This window comes from Trachypithecus francoisi, unplaced genomic scaffold (assembly GCF_009764315.1).
Source record: "Trachypithecus francoisi isolate TF-2019V2 unplaced genomic scaffold, Tfra_2.0 Lachesis_group3, whole genome shotgun sequence".
Taxonomy (NCBI): Eukaryota; Metazoa; Chordata; class Mammalia; order Primates; family Cercopithecidae; genus Trachypithecus; species Trachypithecus francoisi.
The window spans coordinates 4,339,076-4,366,867 of NW_022681468.1; the positions used below are offsets into that span (position 1 = coordinate 4,339,076).

A 27,792-nucleotide genomic window follows, 5' to 3' on the forward strand; every position below is an offset into this window, starting at 1 on the left:
CATTGTACGGACAGGCCACGTTTTGTTTGTCCATCCATCAGCTTTCCATCACAGTCCCTGCACACACCACAATCTATATGTCTCTGCAGAACGAAGTCCCTTTCCCCTCTTCCCTATTCCCTCATATGTACCCTGTAAGAACTAGTCCTCCTCCACCAGGAAGCCTTCATAGATTCCCTCAGATACTTGGCTGGTCTTTCTCTACTTTCATAGAACTCCATGACGGCAGTTATCACACAGCACCATCATTATCTGTCTTCTTTCCCCTTCAATGGACTCTTTGTCATCTTTGTCTATGTTCTTCTAGTCTATATACTTTGTGGTGCTTAAAAAGACCAATAAAGAGTATGGTACGATCAATGCTCAATACATGTTTGTTGAATGACTCTCTCTCTCAAAGCACTGTGCTAGATTCACCCAAGTATGATAGCCCTAAACATAAAATAGTGGCAAAAATTCGGTGGAACTCTTATGTCCAGGTCCAAAGAATACATTGATTTTAAACAGAATATACATCCTGAGTAACAGCTCCCTTCTACCTTAGCAATTCACAAAGTCATCAACTACTCCCTTCTAACTTTACTGAGCTCTCTGTGCATTACTGAATCTAGAAATCTCTTCATGCTTGACACCAAAGCTTTTTATTATAACCCTTTCCTGATCTATTCCTCATCTTCCCAAGTTCAATCAACTGCCTCTGCCTGATGCCTGTTTCCTTCCTTTTCTTCCTACTAAGTTCCAGTAGCCATTTTGTTCAACTCATAGAGAGGCTAGTATGAAAAGAGATTCTCCCCAAACTTAAGTGTAACTTCTTTAAGAAAAACTTGGAAAAAAAATCCAGTAGATGCCAGTCTTCCACTGAAAAAGACATGTGGGTATAATATAGCAGATGCCTAACAAAAGCTACTTTCTAGTCACTCCTTCAGAAGAGGGTTATTCTCATTCCATCTTCCCCACCACTGGTTTTCCAAGGCAGTCCTAAAAATTCAATTTGTGTGTCCCCTACACCTGCATTTAGTGCTCTCTTTTAAAGTTCAAAGGCCAGACCATGATCTCCCTGAGGCAGTGACCGGGTCTGTCTGGTTCACCACAGCATCCCTAGAGCCAGCCTGGCACAGTGGCTGGCATACGATGGCCAAATAACAATCAACATGGGATGTAAGTCAGGTTAACAACAACAACAAAAACAAAGTCAGAGGTTTATCAAGGTACATTATAGCTGGGTGTGAGAAAACACAAAGTCCTGCAGCTTAAAAGACCAGGAATCACTGGTGATCACAAGGAGCTACAGTGGCTTCATTCCCAGATTCTACCTATGCCCGCGATTTGGGTTTGCGGATTTCCCAGAACTCTCTGTTTACAAGACCTTGGCTGCAAGGAGGCAGTCAACAAGTGCAACTGATCACTCCAGTAGATGAGAAAAGAATGCACCCAGTTTGGTATTCCACATTCTGCCAACAAATGGAACATAAGTCACAGAACAGAATAAAATTCCTGAATCCCAATAAGAAAGAGAGGAAGAAAAAAGTACAGGGAAGAGAAATGGAAGTAGAGAAGGAGGAATTAAAGTCATGAGAAGTCAGAGACATATCAGAACAGACTAGAGGGCGAGAAGGCAGGCTAGCACAAATGACAGCAGAGGCTCCCCTTTACTGAAATGTACAGCGGCAGGCACCATGCTTAACTTTACATGCACTGACCCATTTAATCCTCTCACCAAGCCAGAGGTAGAAACTATTCTCATCTCCATTCCACTGGTGATGAAACCGGAGCGGCGTGAGGTAGGGCACTTGCCCCAGCACAGAGCGAGGAAGGTGCCGCTGTGACCTGCCAGGTCTGACCCCAAGACACCCCGTTCTTTAACCCTTACTACCTATTCTGCCTCCCAGGCCTTCAAATAGGGTTGGGAAAGGGGTCATTCGCTTATCCATTCATCGAATACTGAACACCAACTGGGTGAGTGTCAAGGCCTGGGGCCACGCGCCGGTGGGCGGATGTAAGAGACGCGGGCTGCGAGTGGGGGGCACAACGCGACGTCAATCCTAAGGCGAAGGAGCACAGCCCGCTGCCAGACTGGCAGCCGGGGTGCAGGGTGGGACCGAGGGCACGCGGCGCAGGCCTGAGGAGGGGCGGGCGGCCCCTGTTCCCCGCTGCAGACCGCCGGCTTCCGCGGCCGGCGAGCCAGGCGCTCCGTGTGTTGTGGCATTTAGTGTCCGCCACTCCGCGGGGGCGAGACCGCGGGCGAGGGAGACAGGGCGGACGGGGATGGAGACCCTGCGGGGCTGAGGCAAGGGAAGAGTGGCCCTGGGGAGGCCGAGGACGGGGCGCGGGACAAGGCGTCGGGGGCGTCGGGGCCGCCTGCGGCGTTGCCGGACTCACCTCCCGCGGCAGCCCCTCCGGACTCGTCGGCCCCACCGGGCCGGAGGAGGCGGGGATGGACTCCGGGCCGCGGGGGCTGCCGGGAGCCGGTTCCCTGGGCAACGGGGCCGGCACCTGGGCCAGCACCGAAGAGCAGCAGCTGGCTCCGCCGGGGGCTAGAGCGGCAGATCCACAAGTGGCAGCGGGCGGGGCGGACGTGACGCAAATGCGTTTCCGGCGGGGGTGGGCGGGGCTTCGTCTCTCCTTCTAGGGATATCTGCCGACCGCATGGAAGGTGCGTGAGATCGTTCCTTTCCCGGGGCAGGGTGGCTGTGAATGTTACTGCTTCGGCCGCAGGTTGGGCCAGAAGCTCAGGAGCTCCCCGGATTAAATGAGGTTAAATGGAGGTCAGATGCCTTGCCCCAGCCTAGCCCGCAGGCCCTGCGCAGCCTCTGCAGGCTGCTCGGGAGACAGTTTTGCCGAGCCTCGGTTTTTTCACATGTGGAGTGACAGATGAACGGGACGATATACGCAAATGAGTGTCAGCAGATCAGACACCCAAATTGTAATTATTGTCACTATAAATTAGCACTAACAGAGTTCACTGGGTGCCAAGCCTTGCATGCTCAGCTTCTCCAGAAACTCCTGTCTGAACTGCCTTCAGTCAGAACATTCTGCTTGTAATGAAAGCTGGCTTTCGCCTAGTGCTCAGTCTGCTGAGTGCTGCTCCAAGTACTTTAAGTGGATCATCTCATTTGAACCTCACAGTGGTCTCATGAAGTAATGTCAATCCCATTTTGCAGATGAGGAGTAGAGGCTCAGAGGGGATAAGTAACTTAGCCACTGTGCCCTCACCCTGCCCTGTCCTGTGACGCTGATGACTGGTCTGTCTTTACTGGCCCTTAAGTTTCTTGAAGTCAGTTATGTTTTTGGTTCCTAAATATGTGTCCAGTATGAGTCAGGCTGACCATAAATCAGATGTGATCCTGCCCTCAGAATCTCCTGTTGGGGGGAAAACCCTTAGACAATTATAAAACAGGCGGTAAGAGCTATTCCTCCATTTACCTCATTTTATGCAAAGCCTCCTATGTGTGGAAGGTTTGAAAGAGAACAAGACATAGTTCCTACCCTAGTCGAATGTCCAGTTTAGCAGGGAATATAGACATTAAACAAGCAAATACACTCCACCGATGAATATCGTGATAGCAGAATTACAGGATGTTCCACATATCTACTGGTGAGTCCTAACCCAACTTGGGGGATCCAGGAATACTTCTCTGTGGAAATGACTTTCTGAAAACCTAAATCAGATAATTTCACTGCCCTACCCAGAGCTCATTGCTCACTCCCCGTTGTATTAGGTTGGTGCAAAAGTAATGGCAGTTTTGGCCATTAAAAGTTGTGGCAACACCTGTTACTTTTGCACCAGTCTAATACTTAGAATAAGTCCAAACTTCTTATCTTAAGCTATTAGGTTCTAGTTGTCTGATCACCGCCTCACCCACTAGTCCTTTTCTGTCCATTTCATTCCAGCACGCTGGTTTTTTTGTTTGTTTTATTTTGTTTTGTTTTCTGTTTTTTGAACTCACTAACCTCATTCTCATACTTAGAGCACATACTACTGACCTACCCTTTTTCTGGCTTTTCATCATTCAGATCTCAGCCTGAATGATCCCTTCTCAGGGGGTCACACTAACACAAGACCCTGTTTCATTTTCCACATACACTTACCATGATCTGAACCATTGGATCGTGGCCATTTAATTGTTTATTATCTGCCTCCCCTTTGGAAAGTAAGTTCCATGAAAATGGTCCTGATCCGTCTCATTCAATCACTTCATTCCCCCATGCTTGGCATATTGTAGACAGTAAGCAAATATTTGTTGTTTAAGTAAAGAATGAATGATAAATCAATATGATATTTAAAAGTGAGTATACTAAGTATGAGGCAGGGGAGTGGGGACACACACAGATAGGAAAAACATTCCAGGTCAAAGTCAGAACTTGTACAGAGCCAGCTCTGAGGCACAGAGGGCAAGTGGGAAAGGGTGAAGCTGAAGGGATGGGCAGAGCTTGGATAGTAGAGGCCTTGAGCTAACAGGTGAGATACTGGGTTTTTGCCATGTGCCAGGCCTCACAGCTTCACATATATTATCTAATCTCAGCAATCCTACGAAGTAGATACTATTTTTATTCCCATTTTACAGATGAAAATGTTGAGGCTCTGAAAGGTACATTAAGTTGCCCAAGATCTCACAGCTGGCAGAGGTGGGATTCAGACGCAGGCAGTGTGGTCTTCTGACTCGAGATGTCAAACCATCTAGCTGTTGTGTGTCCTGGATTCCTCAAGGGGACTTTATCCTGTGGGCCGTGAGAAGCCTTCGCGGGGTTCAAAGTAGAGAAGGCGAGAGGGCACCGGAGGGCTGGGGGAGAACAAACAACCTGAGTTGGCTCTTGGTGGTCTGGGGGTTGCTTTCCACAGACAGCATGTACCCGGGATCCGGGTATATCTTGGAGGATAGGCGTCATGAGCCTGAGGAAGGAAGGAGCTTTCCTGCAGAGAGAACACGTGCAAAGGCCTGCAGGCACCTCAGCTTTTCAAGAGCTGCCAGTAGTTCATTTTCACTGGAGATTGACGGGGGGCCAATGTGTGGGTTGATGTACGTATTGATGCGGAGGGGTAGCTAGGTCTGGAAGGACTTTGGACCTCCTCCTGATTTCCAAGCAGGGCCGTGGCAGCATCGTCATCAACTCTGCATCTCTGTTGTCTCAGTGTCTTGAAATGATTAGCACTCATGAGCCATGCCGCTCTGAACAAATTTAAAGTATCAGAGTGCCTGAGACTAGAGAGTGGAAGTACTCAGGATTCAGGGCTAGATAGATTATCCTGTAGGGAAGGTAACCTGAGCCATTGAAGAGTTTTAGCAGAAAGTCACAACTTTGCCTTATTTCCAATCTTTGGAAAACAAAGGGCTTAAGGTAAAAATTTTGTGGAGCCATTAAGCTGGAAAAGGATTCAGCTCTATCTGGTGAATCTTAAAATGTTAAAAATATTCTATGTTGTCTTCTTCCAGGAACTTTCACATTCATTCAGACTTTGTAGTTTCCACATTTATTTGTCCAGTTGATACAGCATTTGAGATAGTTTTACTGTTGAAAATTATGAGGACATTTGCCCTCCAACTATGATTGTATATTCCATGATAATAATTTTGTTTCTTTTATACCCTATCAGCAAAGACTGTTGGAATTGTAACGCCCAGAAAACCTGTCTTATCTGTCAGTGCAAGAAAAATTAAGGACAATGCGGCTGATTGGCATAATTTAATCCTGAAGTGGGAAACCCTCAGTGATGCAGGCTTTACCACTGCAAATAATATTGCCAACTTGAAAATCAGTTTATTGTAAGTACATACCGGTTTTTCATGCTGTAAGTTTTTCACCCTTCATAACTGGGGAAATATCAACATGAATAAATTTGAAAATAAAATATTAAGCAAAAAAAGCAAGTGGTAAGATGACACATGATACAAAATTATATTCCTTTTTTTTTTTTGAGACAAAGTCTCACTCTGTTGCCCAGGCTGGAGTGCGATGGCACAATCTTGGCTCACTGCAACGTCCACTGCCTGGGTTCAAGCGATTCTCCTGCCTCAGCCTCCAGACTAGCTGGGATTACAGGCGCCTGTCACCACACCCGGCTAATTACTGTATTTTTAGTAGAGTCGGGGTTTCACCATGTTAGTCAGGCTGGTCTCGAACTCCTGACCTCACATGATCCACCTTCCTCAGCCTCCCGAAGTGCTGGGATTACAGGCTTGAGCCACCGCGCCCGGCCTCTGATTTTTAAAACTGTAGATTCTTTGATTCTTTTGTAGTTCATAGGCGTGATGATTGGATTTTCATGCTCATGTATGACCTGTGCCTTCCTCAAACTTTGCTGTGATGTTGACACATTACGTAGCTGATACAGAAAAAACTACCATGGATTCTTTTCGTCCATTTTTGGATTTTACATAAACAAAAAGCATATGTTAGTGTTTCCTTTATGTCTCCCTTTCTTTTTCTAGTTTTTGTTTTTGGAGACGAGTCTCACTCTGTCCCCCAGGCTGGAGTGCAATGGTACGATCTCAGCTCACTGCAACCTCTGCCTCCCAGGTTCAAGTAATTCTCCTGCATCAGCCTCCTGAGGAACTGGAATTCCAGGCATGTGCCACCACGCTCGGCTAATTTTTGTATTTTTTGTAGAGACCGAGTTTCACCATGTTGGCCAGGATGGTCTCGAGCTCCTGACCTCAGGTGATCCGCCCACCTCAGCCTCCCTAAGTGCTGGGATTATAGGTGTAAGCCACTGCACCCAGTCATGTCTCACTGTCTTTCAACATGGAAACCATCCATGTAATGTAGAGCCACTATTCTGGTTCTGTTCTTTCTCATTGCTGTTTAATAGTGTTTACCCACATTAGACCTCTCAAACTCTGCCACTGGTTTATCAACTAAGTTATGTAATGTTCTCAATCTTTTGTTGTCATTTCAACAATGTGCACAGCATCTTCCCCAGGAATAGATTCCATCTCAAGAAACCACCTTCTTTGCTCATCCATAAGAAACAACTCATCTGTTCAAGTTTTCTCATGAGATTGCAGCAATTCAGTCCCCTCTTCAGACCCCACTTCTAGTTCTGGTTCTCTTGCTTTTTCCACTGGCAGAGTAGATTGAACATCATTCTTTTTTTTTTTTGAGACGGAGTCTCGCTCTGTCGCCCAGGCTGGAGCGCAGTGGCCGGATCTCAGCTCACTGCAAGCTCCGCCTCCCGGGTTTAGGCCATTTTCCTGCCTCAGCCTCCCGAGTAGCTGGGACTACAGGCGCCCGCCACCTCGCCCAGCTAGTTTTTTGTATTTATTTTTTTTAGTAGAGACGGGGTTTCACCGTGTTAGCCAGGATGGTCTCGATCTCCTGACCTCGTGATCTGCCTGTCTCGGCCTCCCAAAGTGCTGGGATTACAGGCTTGAGCCACCGCGCCCGGCCGAACATCATTCTTAAGGGCCCAAGGCGTTTGAGAATGGTAGATGAGCATTGGATTCAACTTAAAGTCACTAACTGCAATATCCCCTAACAAGAGGGTCAACCTGTCTCTTGAAGCTTTGAAGCCTGTCATTGACTTCTCTATAGTTGTGAATGTCTTAGATGACATGTTCTTCTAATAGAAGGCTGTTTCATCTACATTGACAATCTGTCCTATCGTGTAGCTACCTTCATCATTGATCTTAAGTAGATCCTCTGGATAACTTGCTCCAGCTTCTACATTAGCGCTTGCAGCTTCACCTTGCACTTTTATGTTATGGAGATGGCTTTTGTCCTTAAACCTCATGAACCAAATCCTGCTAGTCTCAAATTTTTCTTCTGTAACTTCCTCATGTCTCTCAGCCTTCACAGAATTAAAGAGAGTGAGGGTCCTGCTCTGGATTAGGCTTTGACTTAAGGGAATGCTGTGTCTGTTTTGCTCTTCTGTGCAGACCCCTCAAACTTTCTCCATATCCGCGCTAAGGCTGTTTCACTCATCATTCACATGTTCACTGGAGTAGCACCTTTAATTTTCTTCAATAACTTTTCTTTTGCCTTCACAACTTCGCCAACTGTTTGACACAAGAGACCTAGCTTTTGGCTTATCTTAGCTTTTTTTTTTTTTTTTGTACGGATGGAGTCTCGCTTTGTCGCTCAGGCTGGAGTGCAATGGTGCAATCTTGGCTCACTGCAACCTCCGCTCCTGGGTTCAAGCAATTCTCCTGCCTCTGCCTCTCAAGTAGCAGGTGCATGCTGCCACGCCCAGCTAATTTCTTTTGTATTTTAGTAGAAATGGGCTTTCACCATGTTGCCTAGGCTGGTCTTGAATTCCTGAGCTCGGGCAATCCAGCCGCCTCGGCCTCCCAAAGTGCTAGGATTACAGGCGTGAGCCCCGTACCTGGCCCCTTATCTCAGCTTTTGACATGCCTTCCTCACTAAGCTTAATCATTTCCAGCTTTTAATTTTTTTGTTTCTTAATTTGGCCAAAGTATAGCTTTTGATTTAAAATGAGAGATATGCAACTCTTCCTTTCACTTGTACATTTAGTGGCCAATGTAGGGCTATTAATTGGCTTGATTTCAATATCCTCCTATTTCAGGAAATAGGGAGGCCCAAGGAGATGGGGAGAAATGGGAGCAGCCAGTCAGTGGAGCAGTCAGAACACACAATATTCATTCATTAAGCTCGCTGTTACATATGAACATGGTAATGGCACCTCAAAACAATTAAACTAGTAATATCAAAGATTATCAATCACAGATCATAGATATAATAATGAAAAAGTTTGAAATATTGTAAGAATTACCAAAATATGATACAGAGACATGAAGTAAGCACATACTATTGGAAAAATGGCGCTGGTTGATTTGCTGTACATACATACACAGGGTTGCCACAGACCTTCAATTTGTAAAAAATGCATTATCTGTGAAACTCAGTAAGGTGAAGCATAATAAAATGAGGCATGCCTGTATTCCTGGATTGTGAACTCTTTGAGGAAGTGATCCACGTCTTGTTCATCTTTGTACATCCAGCACCATGCCCTGTGCCAAGGATGCCACACAGCTGAATGTTGTTTTATTTTTGTTTTTTTTTTTTTTTTTGAGACAGTCTTGCTCTTTTGCACAGGCTGAGTGCAGTGGTGCGATAACAGCTCACTGCAGCCTTGACTTCCTGGGCTTAAGTGATCCTCCCACCTCAGCCTCCTAAGTGGCTAGGACCACATGCGTGCCCCACCATGCCCAGCTAATTTTTACTTTTAATTTTTGTGGAGATGAGGTCTCACTATGTTGCTCAGGCTGGATTCAAACTCCTGGACTCAAGCAGTCCTCCCCCATCCACCCCGCAAAGTGTTGAGATTACAGGCATGAGCCACTAAAACCAGCTGTCATGGCTGAATTTAACTGACTTATTTTGGTGCAAAATTGAGTGACCAATGGACATATTCATTGCACATATAAATAATAACTGAATTTATGTCATAATGACATGAAAGAACAATGCTTATGCAAAATGTCCCACGTAACTATGTGGATATAGAGGTTTGCAGAATTTATTATAAGGAAATAAGGCAAGCTTAAAGAGTTTATAAAGAATATATTTTGTGCACATTATTTTCTATTTTGTTTAGGAATAAAGACAAGATAGAATTAGACAGCAGCAGCCCAGCCTTGAAGGAAAATGAAGAAAAGGTGTGTCTGGAATATAACGAGGAACTGGAGAAGCTCTGTGAGGAACTGCAGGCCACCTTGGATGGGTTGGTAAGACATAAAGACGCAGGCCACTTGTGGTCACTGTTGCTGAATCCGATGGATGTATTTGGGGCTCACTTGACCATTGGCCATCCCTTCCTCCTTCTCAGTCTCCTCTGATGTTCTCTTCCTCTGCCTGCCACGTAAATCTTAATGTTCCCCAGGATGCTGTCTTAGACATTCACTCCTCCCGTGCATCATCCAGGGAAATTTCACCCACTTTCCGGTCTCATCACATAGTAAAAAAATTTTTCTTTTTTCGTGAGATGGAGTCTTGCTTTGTCGCCCAGGCTGGAGTGCAGTGGCGCGATCTTGGCTCACCGCAACCTCTGCCTCCTGGGCTCAAGCGATTCTCCTGTCTCAGCCTCCAGAGTAGCTGGGACTACAGTTGTGCGCCACCATGCCTGGCTATTTTTTGTATTTTTAGTTGAGACAGGGTTTCACCATATTGGTCAGGCTGGTCTCAAACTCCTGATCTCAGGTGATCCACCTGCTGGCCTCCCAGAGGGCTGGGATTACAGGCATGAGCCACCGCACCCAACCACAGAGTAAATATTTTAGGCTTCTAGGGCCAGCTAGTCTCTGTCTCAGCTACTCATCTCTGCCACATAGGACTAAACAGCCATATACAACATATGTGTAAATGGATGTGGCTGCGTTCCATGAAACTATCTTTGTTTTTTGATTTTTTTTTTTTTTTTTTTTTTTTTTGAGATGGAGTCTCACTTTGTCACCCAGGGCAGAGTACAGTAGCATGATCTCAGCTCACTGCAAACTCCACCTCCCAGGTTCAAGTGATTCTCCTGCCTTAGCCTCCCAAATAGCTGGGATGACAGCCTCGCACCACCACATCAGCTCATTTTTGTATTTTTAGTAGAGACAGCATTTCACCATGTTGACCAGGCTGGTCTCGAACTCCTGACCTCAAGTGATCCGCCTGCCTCCGCCTCCCAAACTGCTGGGATTATAGGCATGAGCCACCACACCTGGTCTTTTTTGTTTCTGTTTGTGTGGGTTTTTTTTGTTTGTTTCTTTGTTTGTTTTTGAGACAGAGTCTTACTCTGCCACTGAGGCTGGAGTGCAGTGGCGAGATCTTGGCTCACTGCAACCTCCGCCTCCCGGGTTCAAGTGATTCTTGTGCCTCAACCTTCTGCCTAGCTGGGATCGCAGCTGCGCACCACCATGCCCAGCTAATTGTTGTATTTTTAGTAGAGATGGGGTTTCACCATGTTGGCCAGGCTGGTCTCGAAGTCCTGGCCTCAAGTGATCCACCCACCTCAGCCTCCCAAAGTGTTGGGATTACAGGCTTGAGCCACTGCACCCGTACAGGAAAAGTTTTTTTTTTTTTTTTCGAGACAGGGTCTTGCTCTGTCGCCTAGGCTGGAGTGCAGTGACATGATCTTGGCTCACTGCAACCTCCATCTCCCAGGTTCAAGCTATTCTTCCACTTCAGTGTTCTGAGTAACTGGGATTACAGATGTGTGTCACCATGCTTGGCTAATTTTTGTATTTTTAATAGAGACAGGGCTTTGCCATGTTGGCTAGGCTGGTCTTGAACTCCTGACCTCAAGTCATCTGCCCACCTCGGCCTCCCAGAATGCTGGGATTATAGGCGTGGGCCACCATGTTTGTCCAGGAAAACTTTATCTTTGGACACTGAAATTAGAATTTTGTATAATTTTTATGAGTCACAATCACTATTGTCTTTTTGGTTATTTTCAACCATTTAAAAATGAAAAAACCATCTTAGCTTGTGGGCCATACAGAAATAGGCTATGGGCCAGAATTGACGTGTGTTCCAGGGATAATTTGCCCATGCCTGATACAGCACGTAAGAGACTAAAGTGTTTGTTTAATGAACTAATAACTAAATTTCAAAACCTACCATATTGGCCACCAGATGTGAAGATAATACTACCTTACTTCTGCCGGGCGCGGTGGCTCAAGCCTGTAATCCCAGCACTTTGGGAGGCCGAGACGGGCGGATCACGAGGTCAGGAGATCGAGACCATCCTGGCTAACACGGTGAAACCCCGTCTCTACTAAAAAAAACTACAAAAAACTAGCCGGGCGAGGTGGCGGCGCCTGTAGTCCCAGCTACTCGGGAGGCTGAGGCAGGAGAATGGCGTAAACCCGGGAGGCGGAGCTTGCAGTGAGCTGAGATCCGCCACAGCACTCCAGCCTGGGTGACAGAGCGAGACTCCGTCTCAAAAAAAAAAAAAAAAAAATACTACCTTACTTCTTTGCTAGGCACAGGAAATTAGGTTTAACACATATTTGAACTTGGATAACTGAAGCTTACCCGTAAACGTTTAAGATCTTTATATTTTCACCTTTTTGTTTGTTTGGAGATAAGGTCTTGCTCTGGAATGCAGTAGTGTGATCACAGCTCACTGCAGCCTTTACTTCCTGGGCTGAAGTGATCTTCTTGCCTCAGCCTCCTGAGCAGCTGGGACTACAAGCATGAATCATCATGCCCGGCTAATTTTTAAAATTTGTTTGTCGAGACAGGGTAATCATGTTCACCAGGCTGGTCTTGAACTCCAGACAGGACGTAATCCTCCCACCTTGGCCTCCCAAACTGTTGGGATCCCTTGGCGCCCAGCCTTAGCTTTTCTGTCATGTCTTCTTTCGGCTTCAGGATCCCGTATGACATTGAGTCCCGTGTTTCCTTAGGCTCCTTTTGGCTGTGACAGTTTCTCAGACTTCCCTGTTTTTGATGACTTTGACAATTTTGAGGAATACTCATCAGGTATTTTGTAGAACGTCCCTCAAGTGAGATTTCTCTGATGTTTTTCTCCTAATGAGACTGAGGTTATGGGTTTTTTTCAGAGGAGGACCACAGAAGTAAAGTGCCATTTCTATCACATCATATCAAGGGCACATACTGGACATACTGTCATCAGGACTTTTCTCTGGGTCTCACCTATTGCCCAGGCTGGTCTCAAACTCCTGGGCTTAAGCAGTCCTCCCCCCTCAGCCTCCCAAAGTGCTGAGATTCCAGACGTGAGCCACTCTGCACAGCCAGGACTTTGCACTGTCGAAGTTGACCTTGATGACCAGGCACAGCAGGTTCCTCTGCTGTGAAGCTGCTCTTTCTCCTCCTCCCATGCTGTGCTCTTTGGCAGGAAGTCACAATGTGTAGCCCATACCTAGGGGGTAGGGATGTATTCACCACCTCCTGCAGGGTGCAGTATCTACATAAATTATTCAGAATTATTCTGCATGGGAGATTGCTTCCCTCCCTCCCATTTGTTAATTTTTTTTTTTTTTTTTTTTTTTTTGAGATGGGGTGATCTCGGCCCACTGCAATCTCTGCCTCCCGGGTCCCACTGCAACCTCTGCCTCCCAGGTTCAAGTGGTTCTCCTGTCTCAGCTTCCCAAGTAGCTAGGATTACAAGTGTCTGCCACCACACCCAGCTAACTGTTGTATTTTTATTTATTTTTTAAAAAAGTTTGTTTTGGCCAGGAGTGGTGACGCATGCCTGTAATCCCAGCACTCTGGGAGGCCCGAGGCAGGTGGATCACCTGAGGTCAGGAGTTTAAGACCAGCATGGCCAATATGGTGAAACTCCATCTCTACTAAAAATACAAAAAATTAGCCGGGGGTGGTGGCAGGCACTGCAGTCCCAGCTACTTGGGAGGCTGAAGCAGGAGAATCACTTTCGGAGGTTGCAGTTAGCCGAAATCACACTACTGCACTCCAGTCTGGGTGACAGAGCGAGACTCCATCTCAAAAAAAAAAAGAAAAGTCCGGGCGCGGTGGCTCACACCTGTAATCCCAGCACTTTGGGAGGCCAAGGCGGGTGGATCACAAGGTCAGGAGTTCAAGACCAGCCTGGCCAAGATGGTTAAACCCTGTTTCTACTAAAAATACGAAAATTAGCCAGGTGTGGTGGTGGGTGCCTGTGATCCCAGCTACTCAGCAGGCTGAGGCAGAGAATTGCTTGAACCCAGGAGGCAGAGCTTGCAGTGAGCTGAGATCGCACCACTGCACTCCAGCCTGGGCGACAGAGCGAAACTTGTCTCAAAAAAAAAAAAAAAAAAGAAAAGAAAAGTGGTTTGGGAATAAGTTTTCATTCTATGTTCAAAACCAAAAGTTGATTTTATAAGGGTATTATTATTATCATTATTCCTATTTTCCTTTATCGGTTAAAGAGCATGGTTTCCAGACCTGGTCTGTGTCTTTCATAAGTTTGACCTTCTGGGGGTTGCATGCACTGTTTTCCCTAAGCTGGGCTAACATTTCACTGTGGTCTGTGTTTGCTGTGGGAAGAAGCCACCAGTGTTGAAATGTAAGGGGCTGTTGTTTATGCACTGTTCATTCAGGGATGCACGTGCCTATGTGACCTGAATTCCTTATTTATGGCTGAGCGACAGAATTGAGCATGACTTCTCGCCTGGGGTCAAGGCTCCAGAATTTCCCTTATTCTCCTGTTATCAGCTTTTCTGAGAATCAGGTGGCACCAGGGATTCTGCCTGCTGCCGCAGGACTCAGAGGAAAGAGCAGAGAACTGGGTGTTAAAACTTGGTGTCAGAAGGCATGGTATCGAGTTCTGGCCTCATCCCTCTCAGCTCAACCTTGAGCAGTTTCCCAGCTGTGAGAGGGAAATGATGAGTCGTGCCTCTTGGGGTTGGGCCAAATAAAATATCAAACCTTAAAAGATTTGGGAAACAAGTAAAGTCCTTTAAAAATTAACATTAGCTGAATGTAGTGCTTGCCACTTCCAATGTAATTGGAGGGTGGTTGAAGGACCAAGTAAAGGAATTGATATTTTTGACAATTTATATATCTTTTCTTATTTCCCCCCATGTATGTAAAGTCAGCTATACTTAGGAGTTCAAAATTTGGTCTTCATAGACCTATGCTACTTAAATCTGAAATCCTAGTTACTTCACCCATTAATTTTCTTTATCAAACCCTTATGTATCTCCAAGTAGGGTGCTTCACAAATACGAACTCACTTAATCCTCTTCACCACGCTGTGAAAGTAAGCCCGCCATTGCCCCTATTCTGTGCTGCCTGGTGTGTGCAGCGGGGATGGTTTAGTATCTCCCACAAGTGGCCGTGCACATCATGCAGTTACAGGGCTTAGGACAGAGCCTGGCCCCCACGGAGGGACCATCAATGGCAGCTCGCCACGTTAACCTTACTTCCTGCATGAAGTGTTTAGGGCTCCCTTTCTGTGTTGCCATTTTATAAACAAGGAAGTCAAGGAGGTTTCCGTAAATAAAGGCAGTTAATAAGAGAGAGTCAAGCCTGGTGCGGTGTCTCATGCCTATAATCCCAGCGCTTTGGGAGGCCGAGGCCGGCGGATCACGAGTTCGGGAGATTGAGTCCAGCCTGGCCAACATGGTGAAACCCCATCTCTACTAAAAATACACAAATTAGCCGGGCGTGGTGGCACACGCCTGTAATCTCAGCTACTTGGGAGGCTGAGGCAGGAGAATTGCTTGAACCCGGGAGTCAGAGGTTGTAGTGAGCCAAGATCCCGCCACTGCACTCCAGCCTGGCACTGCACTCCAGCCTGGCGCTGCACTCCAGCCTGGCACTGCACTCCAGCTTGGCACTGCACTCCAGCCTGGCGCTGCACTCCAGCTTGGTGACAGAGCGAGACTCCGTCTCAAAAAAAAAAAAAAAAAAGACAGAGAGTCAGAAATGAGCTCATTTGATGCCTTTCTCTCTCACTTCTTAAAAGCAGCAAGAGGCCAGGCGCGGTGGCTCAAGCCTGTAATCCCAGCACTTTGGGAGGCCGAGACGGGCGGATCACGAGGTCAGGAGATCAAGACCATCCTGGCTAACATGGTGAAACCCTGTCTCTACTAAAAATACAAAGAACTAGCCGGGCGACGTGGCGGGCGCCTGTAGTCCCAGCTATTGGGAAGGCTGAGGCAGGAGAATGGCGTGAACCCGGGAGGCGGAGTTTGCAGTGAGCTGAGATCCAGCCACTGCACTCCAGCCTGGGCGGCAGAGCGAAACTCTGTCTCAAAAAAAAAAAAAAAGACAGCAAGAGCCAGCCAGGCGTGGTGGCGCATGCCTATATAATCCCAGCACTTTGGGAGGCTGAGGCGGGAGGATCGCTTGAGCCCAGGAGTTAGAGACCAGCCTGGGCAACATAACAAGGCCCCGTCTCTACAAATTAAAAAAAATTAACTGGGTATGGTGGTGCACACCTGTGATCCCAGTAACTTGGGAGGCAGTCGAGGCTGCATGAGGCATGGTCATGCCCCTGCATTATAGTTTTACAACTTGGGTAACAGAATGAGACCCTGTCTCAAAAAAAACAGGCAGCAAGAGCCTGCCTTGGGATTCCTCCAGGACTTTGGGTCTAAAACATGAGTGCTCTTTGGAAATCCTAGTGAAATGGCACTCAGAAACCTTTCTTGCTCTAGGACTAGAAATCTGGGGTTTATTACAAAAGTAATTCAAATTAATGGAATCATAGCAACTGTCCACCGTCGTCTCCCTGGGAATTTGCTGTATGTAGAGTTAACAGTGTTTAGTTATTGGAATTTTTATCGCAATAGACTTACACTTCTTAGCTTTGAAATCTTATAGTTATTGAATCTGAGACTGGAGATTTCAAATATTATCATATTCCAAATGAATATGTTTCAGACCAAAATACAGGTGAAAATGGAAAAGCTGTCTTCAACTACCAAGGGAATTTGTGAACTAGAAAATTACCATTATGGGGAGGAGAGTAAACGACCCCCTCTGTTCCACACTTGGCCTACAACCCATTTCTGTAAGTAGTTCCTTCTCAGTTAACTTTCAGGAGGGTAAGGGTTATTAAGGGCATTTAGTATCGTTTACATCTGGTACTTTAAGAAGCTGACAAGGCTTTGAAATTCAATGCAAAAGTATCTATCGGGAGGAAAAGAGACAGAGGCATCTTAAACATTTCTTCTTGGCTTTAATTACCTGGTTATCAGCAGAGTATATTAAACATAATTAGAGACCCGTGAAGCAAGCTGCTGTTATTAGGCCTCTAAAACCAGTGGGGCAGAGTGAATTCCACCTCCTCTGTGGAAGCAGAAATCTCTCATTTTGGGTGGGGGGAAGGGGAGAAAAGGGGTTTTTTTGGTTTGTTGAGGTTTTTCTTTTCCTTTTTGTTTTAATTAAAAAACAAATTGAGGTCACTGCAGCCAACCTCATGGAAGATGACTGGGAAAAAACAAAAGCCATGACTTCAATAAACTCTAGGAGGTACTTCTTGACGGGTTACTTTTAGCTTTATTAGTTCAAGACAAGGGCTAAGCTGTTTTATGTTGATCTGAGACTTTTAAAATAAGGCAGGAAGGGGGAAAATCACCTGGTGGAATGTGTTTAGTGATATATTGTCAGTTTGAGGGGAATCTCCTGCTTATAATCACTGTAGGTCACCTAAGGGTCAGGTAGAAAAGGTTATATATACTTTTTTTTTTTGAGACAGAGTCTCGCTCTGTCACGCATGCTGGAGTGTAGTGGTGCAGTCTTGGCTCACTACAGCCTCCGCCTCCTAGGCTGAAGCAATTCTCGTGCCTCAGTCTCCCAAGTAGCTGAGATTACAGGCGCAGGTGCGCGCCACCACACCTGGCTAGTTTTTTTTTTTGTTGTTTTTTTTTTTTTTTTTTGGAGACAGAGCCTTGCTCTGTCGCCCAGGCTGGAGTGCAGTGGCACAATCTCAGCTCACCACAAGCTCTGCCTCCTGGGTTCACGCCATTCTCCTGCCTCAGCCTTCTGAGCAGCTGGGACTACAGGCCACCATGTCCGGCTAATTTTTCATGTTTTTAGTAGAGATGGGGTTTCACTGTGTTAGCCAGGATGGTCTTGATCTCCTCACCTTGTGATCCACCCACCTCGGCCTCCCAAAGTGCTGGGATTACAGGCGTGAGCCACCGCGCCTGGCCTAGTTTTTGTATTTTTTAGTAGAGACAGGGTTTTGCCATGTTGGCCAGGCTGGTCTCAAACTCCTGACCTCATGTGACCTGCCCACTTGGGCCTCCCACAGTGCTGGGATTACAGGCGTGGGCCACCGCGCCCGGCCTATATATGCTTTTATTTCACTCTGCTGACCATGTTACCGAATTGTACTAATCTGTATCAGCTAGAGTGGTAAACTCCATCGGGCCCTTCTTCCTCTCAGTGCTGTTGCTAATTCTGGTTTTTAATCAAGAGCTGTTAAAAATGTGGCTCTTCCCAAGTCAAGACTACGTTCTTGAATCACTGCCATTAAGGGACACTCACGTTTCTTTCAGATGAGGTTTCGCACAGGCTCTTGGAGATGTACAGGAAGGAGCTGCTCCTGAGGCGCACGGTGGCCAAGGAGCTTGCACACACCGAGGATCCTGACCTCACCCTGAGCTACTTGTCCATGTGGCTGCACCAGCCCTACGTGGAGAGCGACAGCAGGCTGCATCTGGAGAGCATGCTGCTGGAGACGGGCCACCGACCTCTGTGACGTCCTGAGACGGCTGCAGACACTGGCTCCTTCCACTTCTCAGCAGGCAGACAGTCTCCTGCCTAGGACCCAGTGCCGCAGGCCTGGATCAGACCTCAGGATCAGACCTTCTTGGGGTCTTCTGGCCAGAGCTTGTCACCAGCCCCGTGGCCTCTCCAGGCATGCCCATGTCCACAGCCCGCGGCCAGCCCCATGTGGTGCCACTCAGCCTCCTCTGCCCCTCCTGGGAACCCGTCACTCGTGGGTGCTTCTGAGTAAAATCAATGAGTTTCTGAGAATGAGTGAGTGATCTGGTTTCTATAAATAAGGCGTGCTTTATACATTACGTTTGTGTAGAAAATCCTTGGTTTAATATTTTCACTTTATGCCTATCTGATTGTTGAAGTTTTTATGAGAATATATTAGTTTTTGGGCCAGGTGCAGTGGCTCACGCCTGTAATCCCAGCACTTTGGGAGGCCGAAGTGGGCAGATCACTTGAGGTTAGGAGTTCGAGTCCAGCCTGGCCAACATACTGAAACCCTGTCTCTACTAAAAGTACAAAAATCAACCAGCATGGGGGTACGTGCCTGCAATCCCAGCTACTCGAGAGGCTGAAGCAGGAGAATCGCTTGAATCGGGAGGCAGAGGCTGCTGTGAGCCACTGCACTCCAACCTGGGTGACAGAGTGAGACTTCATCTTAAATAATAAGATCCCATAGAGTTAAAGTGAAGTTTGACGACATGACAATGAAAATAACCTACGAAAAAGTTGCCGCTGTTTGCATACTGGGGACGTGACAAGCGATGTAAACTGTCTTCCCTGGCATTCTTCTGACACAAATCCTTGGGTTTCACAATGTTTGCAACCATTTCCAGAGTTAACATACGAGGTTAGAATGAGGGAAAGGTGACAGTTTTGAAACAGACTGAAGAGACTGGCCAAAAGCTAGGATGTGGAATGTGAAGGTATGCAAAAGCCTACTTTTTTGTTTGTTTGTTTGTTTTTTGAAGTGGAGTCTCACTCTGTCACCAGGCTGGAGTGAGTGGCACGATCTCAGCTCACTGCAACCTCTGCCTCCTGGGTTCAAATGATTCTCATGCCTCAGCCTCCTGAGTAGTTGGGACTCTAGGCACGCCCCGCCACACAGAGCTAATTTTTGTATTTTTAGTAGAGACAAGGTTTCACCACGTTGGCCAAGATGGTCTCCATCTCCTACCTCGTGATCCACCCGCCTTGCCTTCCCAAAGTGCTGAGATTACAGGTATGAGCCACTGCGCCCGGCCTGCAAAAGCCTACTTCGAACTCTTCTTTTCGGTGGCATTACTTGTTACATGGTTCTACATCTGTGTTTGCCTTTTTGTAAGTTCTCTGATCGCAAACTGTTTCTATTCGGTGAGACTGTGTATATAGTGATACTTAATAAATAGCAGTTTTAGTTTTTTTTTAAGAGATAGGATCTTACCATGTGGCCCAGATAGTGCCAAACTCCTGAGGTCAAGTGATCCTCCCTTCTCAGTCTCCTGAGAGACTACAGTTATGCACTGCCCAGCCCAGCAATAATGTTGTTGTTGTTTTTAGACACAGGGTCTTGTTCTGTTGCCCAGGCTAGAATGCAGTGGCATGATCGTAGCTCACTGTAATCTCAACCTCAAACTCCTGTGCTCCTGTAATCTCAACCTCAAACTCCTGCCTTAGCCTCCAAAGTAGCTGGGACTATAGTGTGCATAACCATGTCTGGCTAATTTTTTTATTTTTACTTTTTAGAGATGGGGGTCTTGCTATGTTGCCTGGCTGGCCTTGAACTCCTGGCCTCAAGTGATCCTCCTGCCTCGGCTTCCCAAAGTGCTGAGATTATAGGTGTGAGCCACTGCACCTGGCCAAGTATAGTTTTTAATTGTGTCCTTTTAGTATTTAACTATAATACTATTTATCTAAGTTTATTAAGATTATTATAACTTTATTTATTTTTTGAGACAGAGTTTCACTCTTGTTGCCCAGACTGGAGTGCAGTGGTGCGATCTCGGCTCACCACAGCCTCCACCTCCCAGGTTCAAGCGATTCTCCCCTCTCAGCCTCCCAAGTAGCTGGGATTACAGGCACCTGCCACCATGCCTGGCTGATTTTTACAAGCATGCACCACCATACTCAGCTAATATTGTATTTTTAGTGAGATAGGGTTTCACCATGTTGGTCAGGCTGGTCTTGAACTACTGACCTCAGGTGATCCACCCGCCTTGGCCTCCTCCCCAACTGCTGGGATTACAGGTGTGAGCCACCGAGCCCAGCCAAAAGCATTTAAAGGCAACATTTCTTAGGATTTCTCTTTCCTCTGCCTTTGCTATATTTATTAAGATCTGACTATCAGCCGTGCGCAGTGGCTCACGCCTGTAATCCCAGCACTTTGGGAGGCCGAGGCGGGCGGATCATGAGGTCAAGAGATTGAGACCATCCTGGCCAACACTGTGAAACCCAGTCTCTAGTAAAAATACAAAAATCAGCCTGGTGTGGTGATGCACACCTGTAGTCTCAGCTACTCGGGAGGCTGAGGATGCAGTGAGCCAAGATCGCACCACTGCACTCCAGCCTGGCGACAGAGTGAGACTCCGTGTCAAAAAAAAAAAAAAAAAGAATTGACTATCATCAGAGTAGGCACTCGGGCATCTTGCAGTCCGGAGACCACGTGGTCAGCCTTTGACAGGAATGGTGTTGTCCACTTCAGCCTCCCCTGCATGCCGAGGATCAATACTGCTAAGGACAATCAGAAGTAAAAGACCTAAGTGATGAATCTGCCAAGCAACTTCTATCTGAAAGGAACAATGAAGTAGGTTGATTTGGGACTTCTAGCTGAACCTACTGGATGAATTATATACAGTTATGCCCTCCACCTCCAGAAATCCTGCCAATTTAAGTATGAAAAGCCATTGGGGGAGGAATTCATGATAAGTACATTTTTTAAAACCTTTAAAAAATTTTTTTGACAGCGTCTGGCTCTGTCGCCCAGACTGGAGTGCAGTGGCGCAATCTCGGCTCACTGCAACCTCTGCCTCCCAGGTTCAAGCAGTTCTTCCACCTCAGCCTCCTGAGTAGCTGGGATTACAGGCACCTGCCATCACACCCGGCTAATTTTTGTATTTTTGTAGAGATGGGGTTTCACCATGTTGGCCAGACTGGTTTTGAACTCCTGACCTCAGGTGATCCGCCCGTCTTGGCTTCCCAAAGTGCTGGAATTACAGGCGTGAGCCACCCCGTATGACCCAAAAACCTTTAAAATTTATGACTTCAGGCCAGGCGCGGGTGGCTCATGCCTGTAATTCCACACTTTGGGAGGTAAAAGCAGGTGGATCACCTGAGGTCAGGAGTTCAACACAAGCCTGGCCAACATGGTGAAATTCTGCTCTACTGAAAATACAAAAATTAGTTGGGTGTGGTGGTTCATGCCTGTAGTCCCAGCTACTCGGGAGGCCAAGGTGGGAGAATCACTTGAACCTGGGAGGTGGAGGTTGCAGTGCACTGAGATTGCACAATGGCAGTACAGTCTGGGCGACAGGGCAAGACTCTGTCTCAAAAAAAAAAAAAAATTATAACTTCAGTAAATACAAAAGCTAAAAAGTAATCACAGTGTACCACACATAGATGTAAACAGTATTTGCATGTCATCAATAATAGTATGACCTTGGCTGGGTGTGGTGACTCACACCTGTAATCCCAGCACTTTGGGAGGCTGAGGTGGGTGGATCACCTGAGGTCAGGAGTTCGAGACCAGCCTGGCCAACATGGTGAAATCCCATCTCTACTAAAAATACAAAAATTAGGCTGGGCGCAGTGGCTCATGCCTGTAATTCCAGCACTTTGGGAGGCCGAGGTGGGTGGATCACCGGAGGTCAGGAGTTCAAGACCAGCCTGGCCAACATGGCGAAACCCCATCTCTACTAAATATACAAAATTTAGCCGGGCATGGTGGTGCGCACCTGTAATCCTAGCTACTCAGGGGCCTGAGGCAGGAGGCCCTTGAACCCAAAAGGCAGAGGTTGCAGTGAGCTGGGATTGCACCACTGTACTCCTGTCTGGCAGCAGCAAGACTCTGTCTCAAAAAAAAAAACATAATAAATAATAATAATAATATGACCTGGCTAGGCATGAGTCATTATGGGCTCACACCTGTAATTCCAGCACTTTGGTGACCGAGGCAAGCAGTTTGCTTGAGCCTACGAGGAGGTTGAGACCAGCCTGGGCAACATGTACAAAAAATACAAAAAAATACAAAACACTAACCAGGTGTCATGGTGCATGCCTGTGGTCCCAGCTACTCAGGATCACCTGAGCCTGGGACATTGAGCCTGCAGTGAGCCATGATTGCACCACTGCACTGCAGCCTGGGTGACAGAGCGAAACCCTGTCGCGAAAAAAAAAAAAAAAAATGCCTCAGAGGGCGTAAGATCCACTCTGCCCCGGCTCCTTTCTCTCCTGCTGGTTCAGCTCTCCCCACTCCTGTGACCATCTGGGAGGTGCCAGGGCTGCAGTGCCACGAGTGCCTGACTGGGGTACCCCACCAGGGTTGCAGCCACAGGGTCCATCATGGTTTCCAGGGAACACAAGGGAACTTTCTTTCTTTGCCTTTAGTAATAAGTAATAATAACTGAACATGGACCAGGTGCCAGGGATCATGACAAATGCTGAAACCACGTGTCCTCATTGAAGCCCCAGCCAGCCACCCCGGGAGTCATTTGGGTGTCCTTGTACCCCAGTCTTCTGTCTTCTGTGCTCTGTCTTCACGCTTGTTCTTTTTTTTTCTTTTTTTTGAGACGGACTCTTGCTCGATCACCCAGGCTGGAGTGCAGCGGCGATCTCAGCTCACTGCAAGCTCCGCCTCCCGGGTTCACGCCATTCTCCTGCCTCAGCCTCCTGAGTAGCTGGGACTACAGGCGCCTGAGTAGCTGGGACTACAGGCGCCTGGCTAATTGTTTTGTATTTTTTAAATTTAAATAGAGTTTCACCATGTTAGCCAGGATGGTCTCGATCTCCTGACCTGGTGATCCACCCGCCTCGGCCTCCCAAAGTGCTGGGATTACAGGCATGAGCCACCGCGCCCGGCCACGCCTGTTCTTAATCTGAGTATTTGAAGTATTTGAAAGTACTATGTATACAAAACAAAGTTCTTTATGAGAAAAGGAAATTTCCATTTATCATTCTCTCATAAATAAGGTTATGTCTATTTCTTTTTTTCTTTCTTTTTCTCTACAGGTGTGCACTACTGCACTGGGCTAATTTTTTTTTTTTTTTTTTTTTTTTGAGACGGAGTCTTGCTCTGTCGCCCAGGCTGGAGTGCAGTGGCCGGATCTCAGCTCACTGCAAGCTCCGCCTCCCAGGTTCACGCCATTCTCCTGCCTCAGCCTCCCGAGTAGCTGGGACTACAGGCGCCCGCCACCTCGCCCGGCTAGTTTTTTTGTATTTTTCAGTAGAGACGGGGTTTCACCGTGTTAGCCAGGATGGTCTCGATCTCCTGACCTCGTGATCCGCCCGTCTCGGCCTCCCAAAGTGCTGGGATTACAGGCTTGAGCCACCGCGCCCGGCCGGGCTAATTTTTTTTAATTTTTAGTAGAGATGGTGTCTCACTGAGTTGCCCAGGCTGGTCTTGAACTCCTGGGCTCAAGCGATCCTCCCGCCTCAGCCTCCTAGGTTACGTCTATTAGAAGGGGGTTGTAATATGGAAGCTGTGCATACATCTGTCTCTATGCTGTATTGGGGAACTCCGCAAAGGCCAAGCTGGAAGAGGATAAGGCACAGGGCTCCCAAAGAGTAGGGCCCATGAGTCCCGCTCACTGCCATCAGTCCCGAGCCTGGCACACAGCAGCACTCAACAGGCACGAGGCCGATTCGTGAGGAGACCGCTCTCAGAGCCTCCTGTGTCTTCAATTCTGTCCAGTGGAACAAAGGTTTATTTGTTGTGGTTTTCTGCACAGTTACATTGACCATCCATTCACAGTAGCACATACATAGTGGTGAAATTAGGATGTGTTGGGGTATTCATTAGTGTCCTATAGATAGAAAATAAATGTATATTTACCAGGGCCTCATCCAGACCACGGTCATATTCGACCCAGCCTGTTGTGTCAATTGCCTGACAGTGGTTATGAATGATCCTCAAGAGGGCTCTGTCTACATCTCCAGGATCCCAGGAGGGCACTCATGGTGGTTTCATGGGACTCTGGACTCCTGAGAAGTGGCCTTGAGTCTACAGGACACAACTACAGCCTGACCTGACCACCCCACGCTCCCAGGCAGCCGCGGCTTGCTCCCCTGCTGGCTGTTTGCAGCCTGCTAGAAAACCTGCCTTTCTGTTCCTACCGGCCCCGGCTTTGAGATCAAGTGAGGGTAGGAAATGCCCCGGTCACTGTAAGGCTGTAGGAAACGCCGGCTCTCTGAGAATACAGCCGCCCTCCAGGGCAGGACCTGGAAAGAGCACATCCCCGGGGCGACACGTGGCCGCAAGGCCAGCTCTGTCCCTGAGCAGCGTGCTCTCTGCTTGGGGTCTCTCCTGATTGTCTCTGCAAGGTGCGAGGAGAGAACTGCTGCTCCCTTTGAATGCTTTCTTCCATGCGTGGACAAATGGCCCTTCCCTTCCTTCCCCATAACACAGTCCGTGGAAATACTGAGCTACGCCGCGCCGTGACTTTCCAAGTGGGACATCAAAGAACGGGGCTTCTACCCGGAGCATCATCTTGCTGTGGACCTCAAATAAGTCGCCCCATCATTTATGCCTCACCTTCCTCATCTGTAAAATGTGAGGAGAGCCAGGCACCATGGCACACACCTGTAGTCCCAGCTACTCAGGAGGCTGAGGCAGGAGGATCGCTTGAGCCCAGGAGGCAGAGGTTGCAGTGAACCGAGATCATGCCACTGCACTCCAACGTGGGCTACAGAGTGAGACTTGGTCTTGAAAATAAATTAATTGGCCGGGCGCGGTGGCTCAAGCCTGTCATCCCAGCACTTTGGGAGGCCGAGACGGGCGGATCACGAGGTCAGGAGATCGAGACCATCCTGGCTAACACAGTGAAACCCCGTCTCTACTAAAAAATACAAAAATCTAGCCCGGTGAGGTGGCGGGCGCCTATAGTCCCAGCTACTCGGGAGGCTGAGGCAGGAGAATGGCGTGAACCCGGGAGGCGGAGCTTGCAGTGAGCTGAGATCCGGCCACTGCACTCCAGCCCCGGGCGACAGAGCGAGACTCCGTATCAAAAAAAAAAAAAAAAAGAAAAGAAATTAATTAATTTAATTTAATTTAATTTAAAAAATCATGCAAGTAGAAATGACTTTTTTCCCCTCCTATCAATAAAATGCTGCCCAGAATGACTGGCTTATTTTCTTAATTGAACCCAAAAGAAGCTGCTAGTATGGAGCAAGTCTGGTGGAAAAGCAGCAGATCTCCCAGGAGAGAAGGGAACAGGACAGGGCCAATCATCAGGTGACAGTGCAACGCCACTCATCACCATCACGAAAACTCATGAGCGTCAGATGCGCCACAGGGATTCCTGATCAGGCAACATCTGCTATTGTTATGACAAGCTCCATAAAAAAATGTAGACAGCAGGGTAGAAAGACATTCTTTATAAATAAAAGGTTCATCTGGGCAATATTCACATTAGAAAAATATACATTGCTTGCCACAGACTTTCTCTGGATAAAATCAGACAAATCTAGGATCTGACTCCTCTTCACTGTAAGGGCTCTGGCTCCACGGTGAGGAACGACTCCACAGCTTCTAGGGGAACTCCTTCTGGTGGGCCCATCTGCAGGGCACGCCCCTCGGCATCGGTCACCATGACAAAGTCCTCCCGAGACACTACTGTACCTGGAGGGGACAAGATAAACCCATCGGAAGTCTGAATAAAAATATGCTTCTGAGGCCGGGCGCGGTGGCTCAAGCCTGTAATCCCAGCACTTTGGGAGGCCGAGACGGGCGGATCACGAGGTCAGGAGATCGAGACCATCCTGGCTAACACGGTGAAACCCCGTCTCTACTAAAATATACAAAAAATTAGCCGGGCGAGATGGCGGGCGCCTGTAGTCCCAGCTACTCGGGAGGCTGAGGCGAGAGAATGGCGTAAACCCGGGAGGCGGAGCTTGCAGTGAGCTGAGATCCGGCCACTGCACTCCAGCCTGGGTGACAGAGCAAGACTCCGTCTCAAAAAAAAAAAAAAAAAAAAAAAAATGCTTCTGTCCCTGAGACAGTAACTCATGGCTCCCATTGGAAATTTCAAAAGCCATGGCTTCGCCGACAGCAACCACACTCTCCAGTTCTCTCTGGCCAGAGTGCACCTCCATCCCACAGGGGAACCGGTTCAGGTCCCCCGAAAGGCTTCTGAGACACCCTTCAGTCAACAGTGATCCATGTGGGCCAGGCTGAGGCCCTGGCTTGGGCACAGTCCTGCAGGCACAGTTTACTGCCACACTATCCATGGAACAAATTTTCTCAAGCAGAGGGGCCGCCACCTCCGTAGGCAGGACGCCGCTGGGGCTGGGCTGCTGGTGGTTCAAGTGGAAGTCACAAACCTTGCCGAGGTGTCCTGCCTCTGCATGTCCAGGCCTCCCAGGCAGCAGGGACTCTGCTCCACCAGCAGATGACAAGGTGCTACAGAAACCCGGGCTCCTCAGGCTGTCCCGGGTATCCTGGTCTGAAGAGTGTTTCAGAGCATTCTCTCCAGGAAATGCTGCCACCTGTGCCTGGGTCAGCCTCCTAGACTCTCCTGACTGAGCATAAAGAGGCAGCCCACTGACATCCTGGGATGAGACAGCAGCACCTATAGACCCACTCCTGGCTTCTAAGTCAGCCAGTGCATGAAGCTGCGGGACCGCCTGGAACATGCTCCCATCGCCACCAGAAACCGTCGTTGTATGGCTTTCTTCAGAATGGGGAGAGACAGTGCCACTTACTGGAGGGGCAAAACCTAAACATTTTGGGAAACAGGTGAACATGCGTGTACCGTGTCATGGCCCACTCACTGCACTCACCATCCAAAACCAGCGAGGCCAAGTCACCTGCCCTGCAGGGAAGTCAAAGCATCGATGCTCCTTGCTCCTTGGGACTGGTAGCAAGTTTTAAAAATCCATCCCTGTTATCTACTCACAAAGACGGATTTTGTACTGAAAATGTGCTCTAAGAGCCCTTCGACAGTGTGCTTTTTTTTTTTTTTTTGAGATAGAGTCTCGCTCTGTCCGCCAGGCTGGAGTGCAGTGGCACGATTTCGGCTCGCTGCAACCTCCACCTCCTGGGTTCAAGTGATTCTCCTGCCTTAGCCTCCTGAGTAGCTGGGATTACAGGCGTGCACCACCATGCCCAGCTAATTTTCGTATTTTTAGTAGAGACGGGGTTTCACCATGTAGGTCAGGCTGGTCTCAAACTCCTCACCTTGTAATCCACCCAATTCGGCCTCCCAAAGTGCTGGGATTACAGGTGTGAGCCACCACACCCAGCAACAGTGATTTTATGCCAACACTGCATGAATGATCGGTGGTTCTTCATCAGAGTGAGCTGGAGAATTGCCCAAAAAGGCCTTTCCAAATACTTACATCCACATCCTCCCAACAACCCTTCCCACAGACCTGGAATTCCCAGAGGTCCAGGCTCTGTATTTCACAATAACCTCCCCAGGTGATTCCAACACATGCCCCAATTAAGAATCACCATCAGGCTGG

At 47.8% G+C, this 27,792-nt stretch overlaps 3 protein-coding genes and 1 non-coding gene across 18 annotated transcripts in view; 2 read left to right on the plus strand and 2 right to left on the minus strand.

Moving 5' to 3' along the window:
• Window positions 1-2,580, minus strand: part of TECPR2 (tectonin beta-propeller repeat containing 2) — a 140,330-nt gene extending 137,750 nt beyond the window's left edge. For 8 of the 9 annotated variants that reach the window (XR_004432249.1, XM_033191215.1, XM_033191209.1 and 5 more), the window contains exon 1: window positions 2,380-2,580. The gene's annotated coding sequence lies outside the window, so the exon portion shown is untranslated. The remainder of the gene's footprint in view (window positions 1-2,379) is intronic. The other variant, XM_033191210.1, reaches the window with a different exon arrangement.
• Window positions 2,581-2,585: 5 nt separating this feature from the next.
• On the plus strand, window positions 2,586-18,396 carry CINP (cyclin dependent kinase 2 interacting protein). 5 transcript variants are annotated; one of them, XM_033191225.1, is made up of 6 exons: window positions 2,636-2,653; window positions 3,504-3,595; window positions 5,594-5,762; window positions 9,554-9,683; window positions 16,294-16,423; window positions 17,916-18,396. In XM_033191225.1, exons 2-6 carry the CDS (start codon window positions 3,577-3,579, stop codon window positions 18,116-18,118), a joined length of 651 nt encoding a protein of 216 aa, XP_033047116.1. In that variant the 5' UTR covers window positions 2,636-2,653; window positions 3,504-3,576; the 3' UTR covers window positions 18,119-18,396. The 5 variants fall into 5 exon arrangements, with proteins under 5 accessions (XP_033047117.1, XP_033047119.1, XP_033047116.1 ...); XM_033191226.1 differs by lacking the exon at window positions 3,504-3,595 and having other exon boundaries at window positions 2,586-2,653; XM_033191224.1 differs by lacking the exon at window positions 2,636-2,653 and having other exon boundaries at window positions 2,666-3,595.
• Window positions 6,225-6,328, plus strand: LOC117071937. Its single transcript, XR_004432658.1, has one exon. It is a non-coding gene; the product is annotated as a small nucleolar RNA U13 (small nucleolar RNA).
• Window positions 18,397-25,356: 6,960 nt separating the features above from the next.
• ZNF839 (zinc finger protein 839) overlaps window positions 25,357-27,792 on the minus strand; it is a 28,979-nt gene continuing 26,543 nt past the window's right edge. For all 3 annotated transcript variants that reach the window (XM_033191230.1, XM_033191231.1, XM_033191229.1), the window contains 2 exons: window positions 26,317-27,044; window positions 25,357-26,000 (listed from right to left, as the gene is read on the minus strand). In XM_033191230.1, coding sequence (XP_033047121.1) covers window positions 25,812-26,000; window positions 26,317-27,044 — 917 coding nt within the window. In that variant the 3' untranslated portion in view covers window positions 25,357-25,811. The remainder of the gene's footprint in view (window positions 26,001-26,316; window positions 27,045-27,792) is intronic.